Source organism: Rhopalosiphum maidis, chromosome 2, assembly GCF_003676215.2.
Source record: "Rhopalosiphum maidis isolate BTI-1 chromosome 2, ASM367621v3, whole genome shotgun sequence".
Taxonomy (NCBI): Eukaryota; Metazoa; Arthropoda; class Insecta; order Hemiptera; family Aphididae; genus Rhopalosiphum; species Rhopalosiphum maidis.
Genome location: NC_040878.1, coordinates 33,903,923 through 33,925,899, shown reverse-complemented (window position 1 = coordinate 33,925,899; position 21,977 = coordinate 33,903,923). Strand labels below are relative to the sequence as shown.

Below are 21,977 nucleotides of genomic sequence, written 5' to 3'. Positions count from 1 at the left end.
ATACGGCATGTAGTTTTCGGTGTAGGTACTGTATAGTGTTACCCACTGCATGAATAATGTGAGTGGGGAGATACGACCGGCACGGAACGAGCGGAACTCGGCTACGGACCTACCATCAGTTTATGTTGAACCCGTCGCGATTCGTCCTCGTTTATTCAATTCGCACCGCTGGTTCGTGTTAACAATGCATTTTCTTTATTGAAAATAGACTAGTCCGCGAATCTAATATATTCAAAATAGTTGTTTTGCTTATCAGTTGATTCCTGTTCGTGTGAAGTGACTTGCAACGGCAATCGGCAGGACAGATAGTTTGTCACTTCGTTACAATAATTATTCTTGCGGAATTCTTATCATGTGAGTATCATTTTAAACATATGAACATTAAACTATAATATTTCATTGTTTTGTCGTTACAATTGTGATAAACGTGTTGGTTCCTACATATAATGTTTTTACTTCTGGTAGATCTGTTGAAGTTATGTGTTTTTGTTTTACCTACATTGAAACTGCGAATACCAGTTACATTAGAATTTTTAATTTTCGCAACTCGTTTTTATATTTTATGTAAATTGATCGAGTCATGACAGTTAACAATTAAAAAAATAATAATATATATTTATATATTGTATATACATATATATGCATTGTGTTTAGTAATAATATAGCGCAGTGGATTGTGCATACAAGAATTAATAATTTAAGATGGAAGGTCCTAAGGGAATGAATATATTAATATAGGTAGGTATTTATTGATAATTATTAAATTATAATAAATTTTAATATTAAATAATAATTATTAATTAAAAAAAAAAAAATCATAATGTACTTTAAAAAAAATCTATTTTTTATGCTTTTAAGTTAAATCCGATTAATAACTTAAATATTAATATAATACCTTTTTTTTAAATATAATTAAGTAAATAAATTGTTATTATATAATTTATGAATATTGTCATTCAATTATTGGTGTTTTGAATTTTAATAACACTTATAACTAAATTTTAAATAACTGTTCCAAATAGTTACCCTTATTTTGTAATGTTAAAATATGTAACATTAAAATTTAATGTTCAATAATAATTTATAACGGATGCAATAAACAATTTAGTTATATTGTTATTTGCATGTAAAAGTATTTACAATGTACCCATCATATAATTTGATGTTTCGAAGTTCGAATTACATTATTGTTCTTTTTTATAATTTTTATACAAGATAATGTATAATTTAAAAGTGGTCGAGGGTGAGATTACATTTTTAATTCATTTTTATTGTTTCACGTTGCAATAGTAAATATTTAAATATAGGTACGTAGAAACGCGTAAAATAGTGTTTTAGTTCAGGTACTCTCGCTACCACGCATCCATAAGTGTTCGCACGTAACTATTATAAATTATAATTATATATACCTACCTACTTTAAACTATCGGCAGTATTAGTTAATTGATTACTAACGGATGGTGGATGGTCAATCATAATGATAATATATACTCAAACGGTTTTTATACCATATGAATCTCTGCTATCTAAAGTTTCGAAATGTTTCAATACAAATAGCACGCGTGCATCACGTCCTATATAAGTATATATAATGTTTTTCCATGCAATTCACGCACTTTTTTGTTTGTTTGTTGTTGTTTTTTTTTTGTTTACATACATGTACCTAATGATATTACGCGCGTATAGGTTTACAATATTATATCCACAGAATAATGAACCTTATCGATCGAATCCGTGTATAATATCGTTACAAGGTCCTGCATACTGTTGCAGTCGCGTACCACAAACCCAGTTTTATCCGTCATAATTATTGTTATATACCGGCTTGCATTATCAAACTCGTCGTGTATGAAAAGTATAAAATGACTTTTTATCGGGTTTTATAATACTATTTAGACCGCGTGTGTGCCTATATGCACGACTATGCCGACATAAAAACTGACGACAGCACTGACTTTTTCGTGTGTTGTGTGCGGATGACGCCATCGTATATAAATGCAGTAGGTACCTATAAACATAATGTAATGCAGAATTGGCGCGTACAGGTAATTATGTAATTACGGATAATCGCGTACAATAGTCTGTTTATATGGAACACAATATGATATTATTTATTTAAATATTATCTAAATACATTGCCCATCTATATAGCTTCCAAGCGCATATTTTTAATTTGCATGACCTGTACCTATATGTTATTTATAATATTATGTTTTAAATTCGTTAGAAATCGAAGATTCCGCTCCATTACGATTATCCTAAGCATTTCCCACGATAGGTATATAATATATATGTGCACATCGTGATCCTGGCTGCGGGGGTATCATATACCGTAGTGTAGTTATGCAATATTGTTCAATCGGAACGTTACGAGAAAGACGCTTCAGAAATGAGGGGAAAACGGCTGAATTGCGCGTGGTTAATATTATTATTTTATTGTATCTAAATACGTTTACCTACGATGGGTACAGATCAAAACGTCACGGAGACAACCTCACGTTATTTGAAACGAAAAGCAAATTCCATTGTTTTAGACTGAAGGTCGGCGTTTAATCCGCCGCAATTACAAGCGCCAACAATTCCGCAACTAGTAGTCTGTACAACAATATTTTTATTAGTACACTTTTAATTTTTTATTCCTAAGCAGAATTTTTTTTTTTTTTAGAAAGAATATTAAATTTTCTTCGATAAAAGAATCGGTATACCTTACCCAAGTTACCCATATAGTAGGTATTTATATAGTATCTATGACTATGTTTTTCAGGAATCTCAGTATATTTTTTTGAAATCGAAAAAAAATAATCAATAATATTTACCTATGCCGGGCTATGCTTCTTATTATGGTATTAAACTATTATTACTATTATTATCAGGTGACGGGCCTGCTGCTGCGATTGCCTCGCGCGCGTTTCTATGTATACGAAATAATAACGGTTATTAACGCCAATATTGCTCGACGACATTTTACGGTTACAACACTGCACCGGCCACAATAATAATGTATAGATAGCTGTTTAGGTATTTTGTCAGTACTACACGGTCTACACGGCTGCACTTTCGCCTTCGAATGTAATTATTCAAAGAGATGTGCTGCTGCAGTATTTGTTCGTGTCTATAATAATAGTTTGCAGTTTTCAGGGGCTGCTATACTTATAGGTATAATGTATAGGCATTAGTACGGAATTCTCATAGTACCGATTTAATAACAGTCATAAATCGCTGTGACTGTCGTTATTGTTGCGTTTAAAATTTAACAGCGTACACAAACAATCGAATTACTTCAATTACTGCATTTATATATCGGTAAACTGTTATTTATATTAGGTACTAGCGGTAGGTTACCTATATTTATCCACTCGGGATGAAAAACATTATAGATATTAAGTACCTACATTACATTTTTTAAATTGTACAATATAATATTGAGTACGACCTGCAATGACTAGGCATGCGTATTTAAACAAGAATTTATGTATATCTTGGAAAGTAAAGACTTAAAATATTCAGTTATATTTTACGTTACATGTGATAGATATATATATATACAATATACTATTAAGTTTTAACGTAAGTAGATGATTTAGTACTTAGTAGTTACTGGTTGCTTACGAGTCCGACTACGCGGACGACACTATGACAGGCGACAGTATTGTTCTGTACGCAAGGTTTGTGATGGGAACAATAGTATATCAACCTTGACCGCCGTTGTGTGTATTGTATAACAACGCCAACAGCTGTCTCTTGTAAAGGGCCACGGACCTGCAGTCAAAGTTGTAGTCCACGTGTAAAGACTGTAGACAGTTATATAATTACCAAACAATACACATTTCATTAGTTGGTTTGTTGAACAATTTATAGGTTAGTTAGGTATACTTGAATTAAAGCTTATTAACACGAAGATATGATGACATGATTTACCTGTTTATGTCTCGGGAAAAATCTTATCACCGTGAGTATAAAAATATACTTGCAGGTTTTAGTGCATTTTACTTACCATACACAATATGATAATATTATTTGATATATATATATACCTATATATACGCGTCATTAGCTTTTTAGAACAAAGGATAACACTATTTTTTAGCCAACGATACTAGATTAAATTATATTTAAATAAAATATTATATTATATTTTGTGGTGTATAAGTGACCAATATGACTAGGTACCTACTTACATATGCGTATGTATATATTGTAATAGTGGGATGTGAATATGGACAAATCTACATACACCCATACAATAAATAATACGTAAAAACCATCTTAGTAGGTCCTAGGTAATATTATGATGTGTATATGGTGTATCTATACGCCATTAATTAATTTATTAATGTATTAATGTACGTTTTAAATGTTCATGAAATATATACTATATATTACTGAAATAGTACACTAGTCTTCTTTTCCGTTTAATAATTCCTCGACTTCTTCACATCGTCCCAATTTAAAACTGTTGAAGGTACTCAAAAATTTATATTAAACCAATAATCATCATAATAAATTATTTTAAGGATAAACGTACAGGTACGTAATTGAAAAATTATCTGAAGGTTACACAAAAGAACAAATCATTCCTAGTCGTCGTTTTAACGACTTCGCGTGATGATTTCATTATCCAAGTGATTAAAATGCATCGAACAAACTCAGACGTATAGGATTTGGCATAGCATTCTCTATAACTATAATCTCTAGGGCAAAGTTAATTAGTGCCCGTTCACATTTAAAAAATCAGGTTACAGTAAAACTATATAAAGTGGAGAAAAATGTCGAGACGTATAGTTTGTAGTTCGTGATTTGTGCGAAAGCAAGGGCCTACATAGTATTTATGCGTGTAGCGTGTGTGGATTGTAATTTTATTTAATAAATATTTGTACGGATTCACCTTGTTCAGACGACTCGACTGATCTATATAATATATACATAATATCTATACATAAAATATATATCACGATATAGAATATTATGTCTGCACATGTACACTATACAGTTATATACGTATTATAATATATAGGTACGCTTTAAGCATATTTGTTTTTGTTTCCGACAATGAGTTTTAAATAATATATTTTACTGGAAGTACTTAAGATCGGTACACTGGCCGCTACAAAAAATAGTGGTCTCTATAAGCATATAGTATAATATATCGTAGCTGTAAAACAGGTTATATTATATATTATACACTTATACACTGTTAGAGTCTGCAGTGGAAAATATTTCGACTCATTTTATATGTATCTGTGTATATATAATATATAGGAACACCTAAATAAAATTAAAATACAACAGCTGCAGAATGTCTCGTTCAGCGTCAGGGTTGGATAACATTTTTGTAAAGTGCACGCGGCTATTATGGTGTAAACTGTACCTAAATAAACTGTGTCTGTGTGTATACACAATAATATACAATATATTAAAATATTGTTATATGCGTAACAGTTTATTTTGTGTAGCACCATGCCCCTTTTCGGTGTGCACCTGCCAATGACTGTGCGATCCCTATTTTTAATCGAAACGTATATAATTATAATGATATTATGTAAGTGACTACTAACTACTATAATAGTAATATATAAATATATATTACATACCCACATTGACGTTTTACAGACAATAACATGAAAACGGAACTCGATTTATTCTCAGACCATGCGTATAAAAATATATTTTCATGTGCACAGTTGTGTTTCTAACGGGGTTAATAATCATTGTAAATAAAACCTAACCTATTCTATAATTTTACGACGTAGTAATAGATGCTTTTTCCCGAACGACAGCGGATATATTTTTTGTACAGACACCCGATGGCTATATAGAGATCACTAAACCATATCGTAATTCGTATAGTACACACACCTAAAATACAGATCTCTTAAAATATAGATAGGCGTTCGGTATTCAATCAATACTGTTGTATTATAATGCTCAGATGATCGCAGCGATTGTCATACAGATGCTTATTCATATAATATTCGTATAAGGCTACAACTGTATAACAATGTAAATATGTAAAATCATATATTATTATACTATGTACACATGAGTACCCATAATCTTCGCGTATGGCGTTCCCATTTTATATCACATGTACATAAATATCGATAAATATGTTAGTGAGGTGAAGATATATAGTCGGATTATGTATAGTCTCCATCAAGTATACAGTATAAGCTAATGCTTAATAGATACACAGCGTAGTTCGTTCAAATCGATGTGCACTGATGCGTTTGATTTTAATATATATATATATATATATATATATAGAGAGAGAGAGAGAGAGAAAGATTATGGGAATATTATAGTAAATTTAACTTGACCCGCTGCAGTATTTGTTGGTTTGCGTTTAAAACAATGAAATTATCCCAACAATACAGCGCAGTATATATGTATTATTATACTTATATATGCTGACTCAGTGACACTGCAGTTTTAGGTACCATGCATCTTATATTTTATAATATTGTCTCCGTCTATACGTAGGTAACAAATGTATGTATTTTCTATGCCATTACAATACAGCAACATTTTGCGTATGTTAAAAAATTTAAATTACGCACCAATATAATATATTATATTATGTACCTAGTCAATATACATTCCAGATGATCATCCATCCGAGATTTTATATGTTATGGTCCATACGACGTGTCGTTCGGCGTTCCTATTACATTACGTGGTTCAGCATTTGGCTTCAATAGTTCAATGTTATATTAAGTATACCTACATACACTTATTAAATTATTAAGATAATAGTCCTTCAAAACTACTCACTTTATTAAAATAGTATAGTATTTATTTGAATTGTAAAATTTCGATTGTTACAAGCATGGGCAATACCTACAGGCATGTATATACTATATATAAGATTTTATGAAATCGTGTATATACAATATACATATTTATGTATTTTGTAATTGGTTATAATGTAGCGCATATTTACTTTTGTTATTAAAATGTATATTAAAATATGTATTTTTAACTATAAAATAACGAATTTAATAAGTTATCACATTTCACACCTATATATTCATCTATAATACATTATATATTGCCTATGTAATGAGCTGTAAAATAAAATTTATATTGTAAATAAACCTTATTAACTATAATATTATATTAATGTATTATACTATATGGATACATGTTAATACTTAGTTGTAAGTATTAATGGTATTTGTGATAGGTGTTCAGACAATAGATTTATTCAAGCATTCAAAGATAACGATTATAATAATGGTATATGCATATATATATTATATATATGTTAGAAAAGAAAAAAATAACGGGTTTGACTATGGGAATTAAATTATAATTTTTATACTTTTGTACTGTATTATTAAACCCTATAAATATGATACTAAAGTCGTTATATTGAATTATCATATATATATATAATTTAAAGACTTCAGTACTTTTAATTAAGAAATGTACCTATCTGTTTTACATAGATATATTTTAGATTTTATCCTTGCTAGAATTGTTGATTACAATTAATTATGATATATATACTATTGAATTTAACTAATTTATTAGTTGGTATTATATTAATTTTATTACAATTTACAAAACAAAGTCCAGTATGGAAATTGTTTAGTAAGTATACAGAATACAGAAAAGAACGTAAAATGTTCACTATTCATTGATTAAGAAGTTAAATAATAAGTTAATATAATTATAGCACATTTATCAATATTGTCTATGTACAACCAAATATCTACCTATATTATTTATTTATATATAAATATATGTACATAGTTATGACCTAACTTAAATTGTTTAATTAATTTTGAATGTTAAAGGCTTAAAATAATGTTACGTATTATAAAATATAGTATTAATATAATTTAAAATAAACAAATCTCGTTTATTAGATGAAATCCTTAAACTTTAAGAATAGCTGGATAGGTAGTAGATACATAAATCATATATATTTTATAAGATGTCTTAATTTTTAAAATCTATTGTGTAGTTCATAATATTGTAATAATCATTTATTTTTATTTTTATGTAATATACTCTGCGGACTTTGACTATATAGTGTATACATATATATAAATAAAAAATAGGTATTATTAGTATTATATAAATTATAATTTATAGTATAGTAAAGAGTAAATAATATTCATATATTACATACTTATTAGTACTTACAAAATTATACCTACCTACTTAAAAGTTAAAGTATATTCAATGGCATTATTATAATCATTGAAACGGAATGTGAGGGTGTAGATTTGCATCCCACAATAATAATAAAACTGTATTATTAGATAATTATTTTTAAATCAACAATTTTTCTTATAAATATATGATTTATATATATAAATATTAAACATATTCAATAATATTTCTTGTAAATTGTATAATGTATGTATTGTGATAGGCAATAGCCGATAGGTATACAAGCATGTATCTAATTTACATTTTATAACTGTAAATATTTTAATACATGAAAACAATAATTATGATATTCATATTATAGGAACTAAAGCATTGATTATAAATTTAAATTCAATGGTACTACGGATACATACAAACTACCATAATACATTGTATTATACCTACCTAATACCTATACAAAAAAATTTACATAATATATGAGAGGCAGTCGGTAGATACACAACCGAGGTCTAGGATCTATAAGTTATAAGTTATAACTAGTAACTAATAACTAATATGTAACTAATAGTAATAATTATTAATAAGTCAAAGTAGAACAAAAGATCAATATATCGACTTATATTTATATTATATTTATTATTTATATACATTACTATTTATTAGTAATAATAAATAAATAATTTAGTTATACTAATTTTATATATTATACCAGCTAGAGCTATGACTCATATAAGTACCCAAATCTGTGTAAGTTTGAAAAATATAGTTTACCAGAAAATCATTTTATTTAAAATTAAATCATATTGAAAGGTAATAAGCTAATAAAAATATAAATTTTACTTCATATAATAAATGGAGAATACACTATACCTACCTACCGACCTAAGACATAAGTATAAGACCCATTATACATTAAAAATTATTATTATCCAACTGGTTTGCGCGCAGTAACGACGTTGAATGGAGACTTAAACGCCAGTGATTTTTTTTATAATATATATATATTATATTACCTATATATTTATATTTAGGTACCTACTCGCTGCAATAAATACATCACGCGTTGGTCATCGACTCTCGGTCGTATCCGACCTACTTAATGCATTTATTTGTATAAATCTACGGTTTTATGCAATGTGTACAAAATCGTTTTGTATGTCGTGTTTTTTGTCTTTCGTTTTTTTTCTTCATAAGGTCTTATCGAATCATCTCTTCGATCACGCCGTAAGCCAGTTTAATCGGCCAAACCTATGGTCCGAAAAGCGGTCCAATGACCCGGCTCACGTGTACATCAAATTTAATATGCAAGACGTGGACTTGTGCACCACTTAATATTATATATTTTATACAAAATTGTTATACGATAAGTCGGCGCCGACCAATACGTACATCAGTACATGTATCAACATTATAAAATCCAAAATGTTGTAATGATTATCATTTATTGGTATAAGTACCTACATAATATAAATAATAATAATGTATTATAATAATATTTTATACAAAAAGATTATTTACGTAGGTAGATATATTCTTAAATGTAATTGTGTCGTATATAATTTTAATATTAAAATGCATATAAGTAACCTTGACCAAATTTCGTCCGAATAATTAACATTTGTGTACACAGGGAAAGTGAAAATTCGGTGTACCTAGCTATACCAATATTATGTTTTATATTAAAAGTAATTTGATATTTTGGTTGCAATCATTGTATCGTGGTATTATTGGTAAAATGGTTTTGATATTGCACACGTGAAAGCCAATAATAATAATAATATGTATAATGTATACACTATACATAACCGTATACTGCATACTTTCATAGTTTCATATAATAATCATACACTACAGTAATCATTAGAGCATGTCAATAATTCCCCTCGATCTTCAGCACGCGCTTCTATTTATACTTATGAATTAGGAGTTAGGACTTTTAAGAGTTCTGTTAAATAATAAAAAAAATAATTAAAATATTTGAATAGATTTTAATAAAATTAGTTTTTATAAGAATATTTCTTTAATTATATATATTTTGAATGAATATATACTGACATGTACTTTGTTATTTATTACAATATTCTCAGGATAATGTAATTATTAAGCCGACAGCAGTGATATTAGAACTACGACAATATGATGACGAGGTACGTGTTGTATATTATGACATCCGGATCAAATCGATAAAAATAATAATCATATTAAATATATGTGTATATATGTATGTATATATATATATTATTTAGTCAGATGCATACGGTAAAATCTGATTTTTTTTTAGAATCCAAACAGTGTAGTCCGTTCAAAATTTCAAATAACCGCGAATAATAAACATAATATACAATCCGTATAACATAACAGTATAATATATACTTACTATTATATTTTTTCTCGATACCACTTTTAAAAAATTTGAATATGTTTTTTCTTATTCAAAAATGGTTAGCAATAATAATACGAACGAATAATTTAAACATAGTTAACGAATTTCCTTCATATATACTGTCTTACTATTGTACTATATATTCTATATTATAGGTTTTTTGTAAATATGTTAAAATATAACATTGAGGACATTTCCGTCTTCGCTATGGTCAGGTCACTGTGTTAATTACTTCTCGGACCATGGCTAATTTTCTAGTACTTATCATCGTGTAGGTACATCCGGCGCAGCTCAATTCGATTAACAACAAAACACGAACATGAGTTAATTATTTGGTTACAAAATCATTGAAAATATTATAGGTATGATAAATCGTGTAGCAAGTATTAATATTCATACTAAGTTTGTGTTTTATATTTGGTATTTTGTATAGTGAAAAATAAAAAGAGAAGTATAAAGAATCGTTTATACTTATACCTATATTATGAAATATAAATACTATATCGATAAATTTATAACTAACGTAAAAATAAACAGCGGAAGTATAGGTATTACTTTCGTTTCTCTTACCAACTTAATTATAGTTAAGTGATAATAATTAATATTATTACTGAATACTGATAATAATAAGACTTATCATGTCATAGTTAATACATTTCTAAATTTGGTTTTGATGTAAACAAGTATAGTACAGTATAATGTATATATGATATTTGTATAATTTGCATACAATATTATTTAAGTACAATCATGAAACTAAAATTTGAAAGATTCATTAAAAAGATATATTTAAATTATTAATACTGTATTACATGAATAATAAGCAAACGAGCAATATTAGCAGTGAATCTATAAAACAAACGAATATATCTAAAAATTGATAGAATTGTTATCTATTATAACAATAATGTAAATTAAAACTATAGCAATACTAGGTATGTTATATTTTACCAAAATGATACAAATTTATTTTATACTATGCTTCTGTCTATTATTGTTACTATTTTAACTGAAAACTGAAATGAAATATTTTTAATCAATAAACATAATGGACATAATGCATTAAACCATATTGATAACTCAATTTAAGGTTTATTAAATAATTGTATTGAAAAATTTAAAATGAATAAATTTAAATAATCGTCATAATTTAATAATACAAAGTACGTATTAGGTAGGCTCTAGCATGTTAACTTAAAATTGTAGGATACCCGTGATTTATATGAACTGAAAAATTGCTGATATAAAATATAAATAAGTAACTTTTTATCAAACAAACGAAAGTGTTGACGTGCCATTTTTTATAGTCTAATTTTTTTTAACGTTACCTATTCCTATTAAACTCGTACTTATTAGTTATTATTTATGTGCATATATCAGCACTGATCCGAGTTTTTGTAGGTTAAAAATTACGATTTACCTACGCACATAGTTTTGTAATATTACATTATGTACGTATATATGGGTATACCTCTAATATATAGGTATACGTTTGAGTATTTTCACAGAAAGGTTTCAGAAACCTCATAGCTCATACATAAATAAAATGAAATATTGTACTTTTTAGTTATTAGGTTACTTTGTCAAAGCCATCGTTTCAAAACCTATGCAGTGCTGCATATAGGTGCATTGATAGTTGATACCTCTTGTTATATACGTAATATATGAAATATGAGTAGCCTATATAGATATATAAAACGCTCAGATGAAAATGTCTTGAAAATTTTTATGGGGGATTTATTTATTTATGTTGCTAATTAGAATATTACATAATATACTGCTTCATTATAATTGTTTTTATTTTAAATGTCTAAACTATATAAACGTTAGGTTAGTATGACATGTAGTCTGATTTAGATATAATTATATGATTCCTTTGTGAAAATAAAATAAAATAAAACGTTGAAATATAAATAATGTATATTTTGTAAGTACATATTATTAACATATTATACTGTGTGTAACAGGTTTGATCGAATAAAAACTGTAGTAATAAATCATAATACACCCTTTGTCGAGAAAAAATATGAATGTTTTCTCATTGTGCAAATGTATATAGGTATACCTATAATTCATAAATAAATAGAAATACAAACGGAGTGGACAAGGTCAATGGCTATATAATATACTACATTAGGTGTCAAGACCATACCTACATCCATTAGTCAAGTGCTACTTAATAACTGGACCGTCTCAAGTTGGCGCAGCACGCGAATGTAAATTTTTTCTTCGGATCTTAATTTTGTACAATTAGCTGCAAATAGGAGCGATCCTGTGTAGAGAGTCCGAAGAGAAAGATTAATTATAATAAATATAGATTACTATCCAATAATACTGAGTTATCAAATAGTATGTAATATTTTAATAATGAGCTATTATATACTAACGTCCAACATCAACATATTTTATTTAAAGGTTAACCTTTGTAATTAATTAATTACAGCAAAATTATTGAGAAAATAATTACCTAGGTACTACTCTGAATACCAGAATATAATTCTAAATTCTTGAAATTTTGCACGTTACATTTTCTCAGTTCTCAGCCGGTTCTTACAAAAAGAACGATTTAATTCCAGAAATTTACTCTACCAATATAAATTTATAAAATATTCCAAATGTTTTCACATTTTTTAAAAATAACGCAGCTGAGAAAGTAGAAACATTTGATAATTTTACATTTTTATTTAGTAACCACAAGACTTGATTAGTCCAAAGTGTCATAACTCATAATTGAAAACAATTTATCACTAGTAAAGAAATAGAAAATCAGTTAAAGCCATCGATTTATAATATAGGTACGGTACACATTAGTAGATACGTACGTCGTACATTAGCTGTACACTTCTTCCACCCATAACTTAAATACTGCATGGAATACTACAGCAATCTTATTCCGTACCTGCTATAGTGCTATACTAATCATAACTACAAATCTGTGAGAATGAGGAAAATATGTGAAACAGGTAGTAATACATATTCGCTTTCAAATCTTTTAAAACATCAATTTACATAAGTAAAATTTATTAAATATATTGTACATTATTATATATTTATATAAGTAGTCAACTGATTCACAGTAACTACATTTTTGTCAGGCAATATGAAATTAATTAGTATATATATTAAATTCTTTAAAAATATTTAAATGTACCTATAATATATATTCAATTAATTTTTATTAATAACGTAGGCATACAATTTGTATATATTTTAACTTTATGTTTTCAGAGTTTCTAATTAACTATTTAATATATACAACCGATTAATATTATATGAATTAATTAGTTGATGAAAATAAGATAATGATAGTTTTATTTTAATTATATCTAGAAAACTGTTAATAAAAAATTTATTTAAGCTATTTTAACTTATTACTGATAGTAAATTAATGAACTGTTTGATTTTTAGATAGTAGGTAATATAAGTTGTGTATATCATAGGTACTTATATATTTATGCTGGCACCTACTGCAATTATTTTATAATAAATTACTAATTCGGTTAAACAATACTATTGATTTACTAATTAGTATTTAAGTCTTAAAAAAATTTGCTGTTTTGAATTTATTTTGGATCTATAGAAATATATTTGTTACACTTTTTATTAGAAATAACATTGTACCAATAACTAAATATAAAGTATAATAGCCTAATATACAATTAATATCTATTAATAATTATTGTGAATATCTCAGATCTTTAGACTTTGAGATAACTCGATCTACGAGTAATATATTTATATATGTAAATTTTAATGTCTATAACTTAAAATATTATTTCGTGTGCATATAAATATAAATATGACTAAATTTATTTATTTTGATTGACGACTGAAAATATGTCCTTTTTTTCGTTTAATTTGTCGTACCTATAGTGAAAGTCACCAAAGAACGAAATCGTTTTCCACGCTGCACCGGACGTTTAATTGGTTTCTGCGACTTCCTTAGTCCTCACATAGTAATATGTATGGTCGATTTCCACTACGGGATGTCTGATTTTTTGCCGAGTATTCGTAAATTGTATAGATTATACTTGACGTACCTATTTAAATATATGCGAACGTCATTGAAATATATTTTGAATTGTTGCTCTTTCTCAGCCTCTTTATGCATCATTGAAAATGTTTTAAACGAATAAATACTATAAACGGCATATAATGTATATTATACAGCATGGAATGAGATGCACTCAATGTTATAATTACATAGCGCGTAGGTACGTATGTTGTATATTGATTATACTGTCATTTGTGCAGAGGAAATTAAAATGACAAAGCATCTTAACGTTAAACTTCAAAAAATACGATAATTATGTCTGTAACATACAACATAATTATAATACATGCTATAATAGTAGATATAGTAGGTATATTATATTATGTACATCAGTACATCACGAAATCAATTGGTTATATTCGTTATAACCATTTTTGTGTTACCACAGAATAAAACCGTAGGTAGGTAGCTATTATATTTATGCAACAACAAATTAAACGTGTAATTCAATTTGTGAGTAAAGGTTATTATTATTATTTTTATCTTCTATTACAATATAATAATATGTTATGTATCTATATTCTATAGATCATATTTTAATTGTACCTATCACATCGATTAATTAAAATTGAAAATGCATTACGAACGTAAAAAACGTACCTATATATTAGGTAAGTTACGTACCGTACGTATACTATATATACTTTTTTTCGTATAAAATGTGTATACCACGGGTATACAAATTTGTGCATGTCTATAAATTTATTATAACTTACGTATAGATACGTCATTTTCAGTAGCAGAATTTTGTTTTTTTTTTTTGGGGGGGGCAAAACTTTTTATATTATTATATACTATATCATGCATAATTTTGTTAACACAATACTTAGAATTTGATGTTAGGCCTTACAAATATAGTATAACTTTTAAGGGGAGGTCTGTTACTGATCGTTTTTAATCGTGGTGAAAATTGAACATGTATATTATGATTATTATATCAAATACGATTTACTAAAATATATCGTGTGTGTGTGTGTTCAATTGATTAATAGGTGAACGGTTTGGCATCGCTGGGAAAATGAACTTGAACAAGCGCCGGTTGATATTCTGCACGTTTATTTACTCATGCGCCGCCATCGGTCTCATTGGCGCTGGCCTGGGCTCTAAACGATGGGTCGTAGCATCAGCTCGGCGTACTTCCAACACCACCGAGTCTGTGGGCCAAGTCAACCTAGGGCTGTTCTACGGCGATAAGTACTTAAATATCGGTTATGGACTGCGGACGTATAGCGTCGATGGTAAGTAGTACACTCACGTACCTACCTACTATGATAACAATATTGTTAATAAATTATTTTTGAAAATGCAATATACAAATTATAAAATATAATTCAGTCAACAATATAAAAATATCTTACGATGTAACCTACCTACCTACCTATATAGATATATATTAAAAAGCTTAAATAGTTGTTGGCTGTAATTTAAATACATTATATATTTATATATAAGTACATTATAGCAACTAGATATTACACGTAAAGGATGATAAAATTATCATTACCTACTTAACAATTTTTTTCTTCTAAATAATAATTAAGTAATTATTAAATTATTAATTTTTAATGGCACCTAACTCAACTTAAGCCATATTTATTAATTTATGTTTTGCCATTTATATATTTAAGATTAAGAGTATTTCCCTACAATTTTCTTCTTTAATAACCAATAAGATAAATATATTTTGGCTGCAGCAGATTATAATATATAGGATCTTGTTTATTTCTACGTAAAATTACTGAATTTAATTAACAAAATTGATTTTGTTTTTTAATATAATTCAAATATAAATTATTGTACACTTGAAATTTTCACCAAATATTCATATTAGAATTTATTATACATGATATAAATTTCAAAATATTTTAACTATTCATTATGTGACTAAGTTTAATTTACTAGAAGTTAAAAAATATAAACAAAATTTGTTTTTACATGATTTTTCCTTACTATTTTAAAAAGTATTGAAAACTTTGACCCTTTTGGTTTTAATTTGAAAATTAATTAATTTCTGGAGCTTCTGAAATTAAATTAGGGGTACTTTATTAACAACCTCGAGCATGCTTCTAGTTAAAATTATGTACATTCGCCGTTTATATTACCTATATAGACATATAGTATACACCTACAACATACACTTATAAATTTATTGACCTATCTAACACGTTTAATATTAAACCTTGTCAACAATTTGGCTTATATTTATTATTTTTAAATAATTTAAAAATGTGGGTTCTATAATACAATCTAGCATAGGTACTTTAATTAGTAGGTAAGTACATATTTATTTTCTTATTTGTACTCCTGTGTCTACTTTAATGTATATACATTTTCGCGATAATACTTATACGTTATACGGGTATAGGTACATATATTAATATAGTCATTGACTACTGTACCATTAATATAACACAGGAAAAGATACATAGTAATCGATCGCAGTACACTACTATATTATAGGTAGGTCGTAGGTAGGTAATCTACTATATTATATATAATATTGTGGGCATAAAATAAATGTCGAACTATATGTTGTCTAGGGTCTAGTTTTACATATGTACTATCACTATCTTGGATTATGTTCTCATAATATAGTGACTAATAACCTATAGGCGGATATATAGACTTGTATGCATTATACTTATGTGTATCCTATAGGTTCATACTTCAGCACTTGTTTTACGTATGTGTAAAAAACTAAATTTCATTGTGAGGGCTTCAAAATAACCGAATGAAAGTAGAACAGCTAAAACATAGTTTTCTCATATAGGTATAGCATTTTGAGTAGCCCACACAACACACGAATTCGAGATCCATAATTAGGCATGCAGCCATGCAGGTGCTTCACGAATGAATGAAGCTTGAAAGATTTGTAGGTACGTTTCACTCTAAACGCTCACGCAGTCGTTCCACAATGAATTCCGTGCAAATGTCCTGACACCTAGTGGATACATGATTACATGGGTTGAGAGAGTTTATATGCTACCAAATCATTGTGTATATCTATATGTGTATAATATACATGAGAGTAGGTATTATACACTTATCCATTAGACAACAAATAGCTAGTCGTCTCACGAAAGTCGGGAAGTCAATTAGGGAACTAGAGAATTCGTCTGAACGATTCTATGCTTAAAAGGTAAAAATTGTACGGGTTTTTATGCTTTTAGTGTTATTTTTCATGTATATGATAATGCACGATTTATGAATGTGCATGATATGTAGGAATACAATATGTATGACTATCACGATATTACACAGTATATTTAAATTCATGTACTAAATTGTATAGTAATGAATTAATAATTATACAGTTATTAAATTGCTTATGGGTATTTGAATAGGTTCCAAATATGTGTTAGTGATGGTAGTATGGTAGGTACAGTACCTAAATACCTTAATAAGGTACCATTGGGATTATAGGTAGCTATATATAATACATTGGAACTTACTTTTAAGAGTAATTTAAACATATCATCTATATATATATATATATATAATATGGTAACTATATAAATCTTGGTACCTGATACCTATACTTCAATTTGTATAGTATTGAATGATTGCTCTGGCTAAATTTTACTGGGGGTAAAACACAAATAGGTATAAAAAAGTACAAATACCTACCACAAACACGAAAAAGACAGTGGTGTCTTTACTAGCTCCAAGTATAATTTTATAATAATTAGTAAATATACTAACTATATAGATACCTAATATAATATATTATGCAATTAGTTTTTGGTAAAAATTAGTTCAATCTAGTATCTACTGATGATTAGTGACTACCGTATTATACTATTACCATTGATTTTAAAATATTTTAAAACCAATGCTATTACTATATACAAAAATAAATTATTAATAGCAATACAAACACTATCTCCTCTCATCATAAATATTTATATTATGTAATAAATAATGTTTAATCATTGCAGAATTCAAATTTAACATGCATCTATTGGCCATTGTAGTGACCTACCTACTCAATGAAAAGTACACTCGATATCTACTATATATAGTTGAGAGTCTTCCTTGTTTTTTTTTCAAGATTATTATCATTGAATTCCGTACTTATATATATAAAATAAAAGAAACTAACACCAGCAGGCATCAGTTGTACCTTTTTAATAAAATATAATTATCACATCGTATTTATCTAATTATAAATTATTTCATTTTTAAGTGATCGAAATGATGAAAATGGATCCGGATATTATGATGTATAGCCTTTGGGCATTGACCGTTATTGGGGTATTAGCCGGCCTCGTTATGGCCGTAGCTGCAGCAGTATTCGCAGTCATAAATTCTGCCATCACTCCTATATCTGCGCTAGCTGGCATACCGGGTCTTTACTTTTGGAACATCAGTGCAAGTAAATAACCTTCCTTCTACTGTTTGTGTTTTTTTTTTTTCTGACAGGTTTGCATCTTTTTTTTTCCAGTGTTTTTCCAACTGTTGGCCGGCAGTTTTTGGGTTGGTCAATATTTCCAGAGGCTGCAGTACAATGTGATGAATAAAGACGATCGACGCAATAAATGGACATCAGAAGGAAATGCTTCACTGGGATTCTCATTCTGGTTTGTTACACTGTTTTTCATTTTTCTATTTATTCTGTGGCACAATTAATCTCAATAGTTAGGTGGGACAGTAATGAACTAATGACATTAATTATAAAAAATATAAATTACAACTGTACGAACACTTGAAACACTGTAGTCGCAACGTGTGTTGTCGACGTTCTTTTCTTCAACCGTTACCTACAAGACACAAAAGGCACGACTCTCTAAACTCTCTCACTCTTTTCGAATCACGGGGAAGGCGAGACAAGGGACTGAGTCAACTGGATGTACGGGTCGGCAACAAAGGCTTTTTCTATTCTATTTTCCGATGAATGCACACACGTATATTCATATAGTCTCACTACCATATGGTTCACCTTTTTATTTTTTGTAATTTAAATATTATTTTTTATTTGAAATTTAATTTAACGCCACCATTTTGCAGTTGTTGTCCGTTTAATCTATTTTCGGATAATATTGTGTTCAACTTTCAACCACCCTCACTGTAAAATAAACTGTAACTCCGCGCGTTCTGCGCCCCATCTGTATTTAATATTTTTAAGTTAAATATAGAATGTACATTTCATTAATGAAATTTTAAATTCGGTGTTTATATTTGAACTCGCCTAATTTCAGTTATGGAGTATTAGATATTGTATGTAGTTATAGATTGTTAACTTGAACATAGGAAAGATAACTGTTGTAAAACTTCAAACTGAATATTTGGGGGTATACTTAGAAATTAAAATGTCTGTAATTATTATATCTAATATAAACTAAGAGCCAGATTTTAGTTAAAAATTCTAAAATAATGTTTTGATTGTTTAGGTTTATAATTCTTGCTTCCATTTTACACATGCTGAATATTTTCATTGTGTTCTGGGCAACCAGTAATCGTTCAAGAAAGTCACCATCGCCAATTATTGAAGAAAAAACCAACGGAGCAATCATGCTGTATTAACATTTAACACTGTATAATTGCCATCAATATCAATAATAATTTATAAATGTATTTAAGTGTAAATAAATTGTCTTTTTTATACTATGACATATTTTTGTAAGTTACGTTTATTAAAATTATACTTAAGATACATTTACAGTCTATACTTTATACTGAATAAATTATAATTACAAATATTCTAGATGAATTCAACAAAAACATTGTAATTATTGATGGAAATGTTTGTTAATCAGATATTTCGATCAACTAAATTACATTTTGTTAATTTTACCTAAGATACAAACAATAGTTTGAAACAAATTAATTCTACCTTTTGTCTATCCCAATACATATATATTTATTTTTTAATTCAAGTTTGAACGGTAAAATCAGAAATTTAAGGGTTCAATTTTGATGAAATAATATATTTGTATTATGTATTAAAATCAATAACTCTTGACTCACAATACTTGTTTTTGTATATTTATTTAACATTTTCTCAAGTTTTGTATGTATTGTGATTACTAATTACTGATTATTATTTGCATTATTCCAAAAACTTGTAACATTAAATAATATATTAATTGTTGTAATTTCTCTAAAAATAATAATAAAATAAATAGACAACATGAAATAAAAACATGGTTACATAAACATTTGACATTTTATTTTATTTCAACAAATTAAAAATATTAACAAAAAAACCCGACTATTAATTTCATGACAAGTGCCATCAACAAGTCTAACCCCAAAGTTAAATATACAACAAATTATTAATGAAACTAAAAAATAGTAAATACCTATTGACTATGTGTTAAAGTAAAGGCAATTTATACACAATACACAATATACTGTTTGTATGTGAAAACTAAAAATTAATATAACTATTAAGTAATAATATTATCTTAATAACTATAAACATTTTCAAGATATTTTTAAAAATATTTTTTGTCAAAATAAAACATAATTATTAGAAGGCTGAAGATTCCCAATAATAAATAAATAAATAATAATTTTTTCTTGTTCATAATGTATTTAGTAGGAATCTAAAACAATAATCAAGAGGACACTACATCTATTGGTGATGTCGTTTTATAAGTGTATAACTACTATTACTATAGTAAATTTGTGTTCAATAGAACCAACTTTTTAATTTTAGCTTTAATATTAGAGTAAATTACCTTATTATTAAAGTTAAAGGTAAAAATATTATTTAAGAAAACTTAGGTTTCTAATGAAATTATTAATAAGCAAGTTATGAAAATTTAAAAATTATAAATTTTGCATTGTTACAACTAACTTAAAAATTAAAACATCAAAAACCTATGAGATAATCTAGATAATATTCTTACTCTTGAATTTGATAATAAGTTTATTTAATATAATATTAAAGCTAATAAAAAAAATCTGGGTTAACTGAACGAAAGATATACTATATTATAAATTTGTTAGACAACATAAATAGATGCAGTGTACACTTATTAAAAATTGTATTGATTTGATGTTTTAAATAGAACCTCTACAAATTATAAACACAATTTTATATTGTCATTGCTTATATACAGCCTTCGATAATTATAAATTATAATACATTAACCTTATATTCTAATTTATTAGATTTTATTACAAATTAATATTTGAATATGTATCACATATTCTGACATTATGCAATCATCATGTATACTAATTTGATCATAAATCCAAATTTATCAATTGACACATAAATAATCCAGAATACAATTTTACTAAAAGAAATATCACTTTTCTATAATATGTAATAGAATAGTGCCTTTACAACTTCATGTCTATTAAAAACTGTCAAATCAGTATATTAATTTACAAACATAAACCTAACATGATAAATTCCTTATTTTGTTGTTAGCAATAGTAACACAACAATAATTCAATAGGTAAATA

At 27.3% G+C, this 21,977-nt stretch overlaps 1 protein-coding gene across 1 annotated transcript; it reads left to right on the top strand.

Moving 5' to 3' along the window:
- The first annotated feature begins 133 nt into the window (after positions 1-133).
- Positions 134-20,168, top strand: LOC113552788 (clarin-3). The gene is made up of 5 exons (XM_026955716.1): positions 134-354; positions 15,551-15,796; positions 18,745-18,933; positions 19,003-19,138; positions 19,949-20,168. The coding sequence occupies exons 2-5, from the start codon at positions 15,577-15,579 to the stop codon at positions 20,079-20,081; spliced, it is 678 nt and encodes a 225-aa protein (XP_026811517.1). The 5' UTR covers positions 134-354; positions 15,551-15,576; the 3' UTR covers positions 20,082-20,168.
- The last annotated feature ends 1,809 nt before the right edge of the window (positions 20,169-21,977 follow it).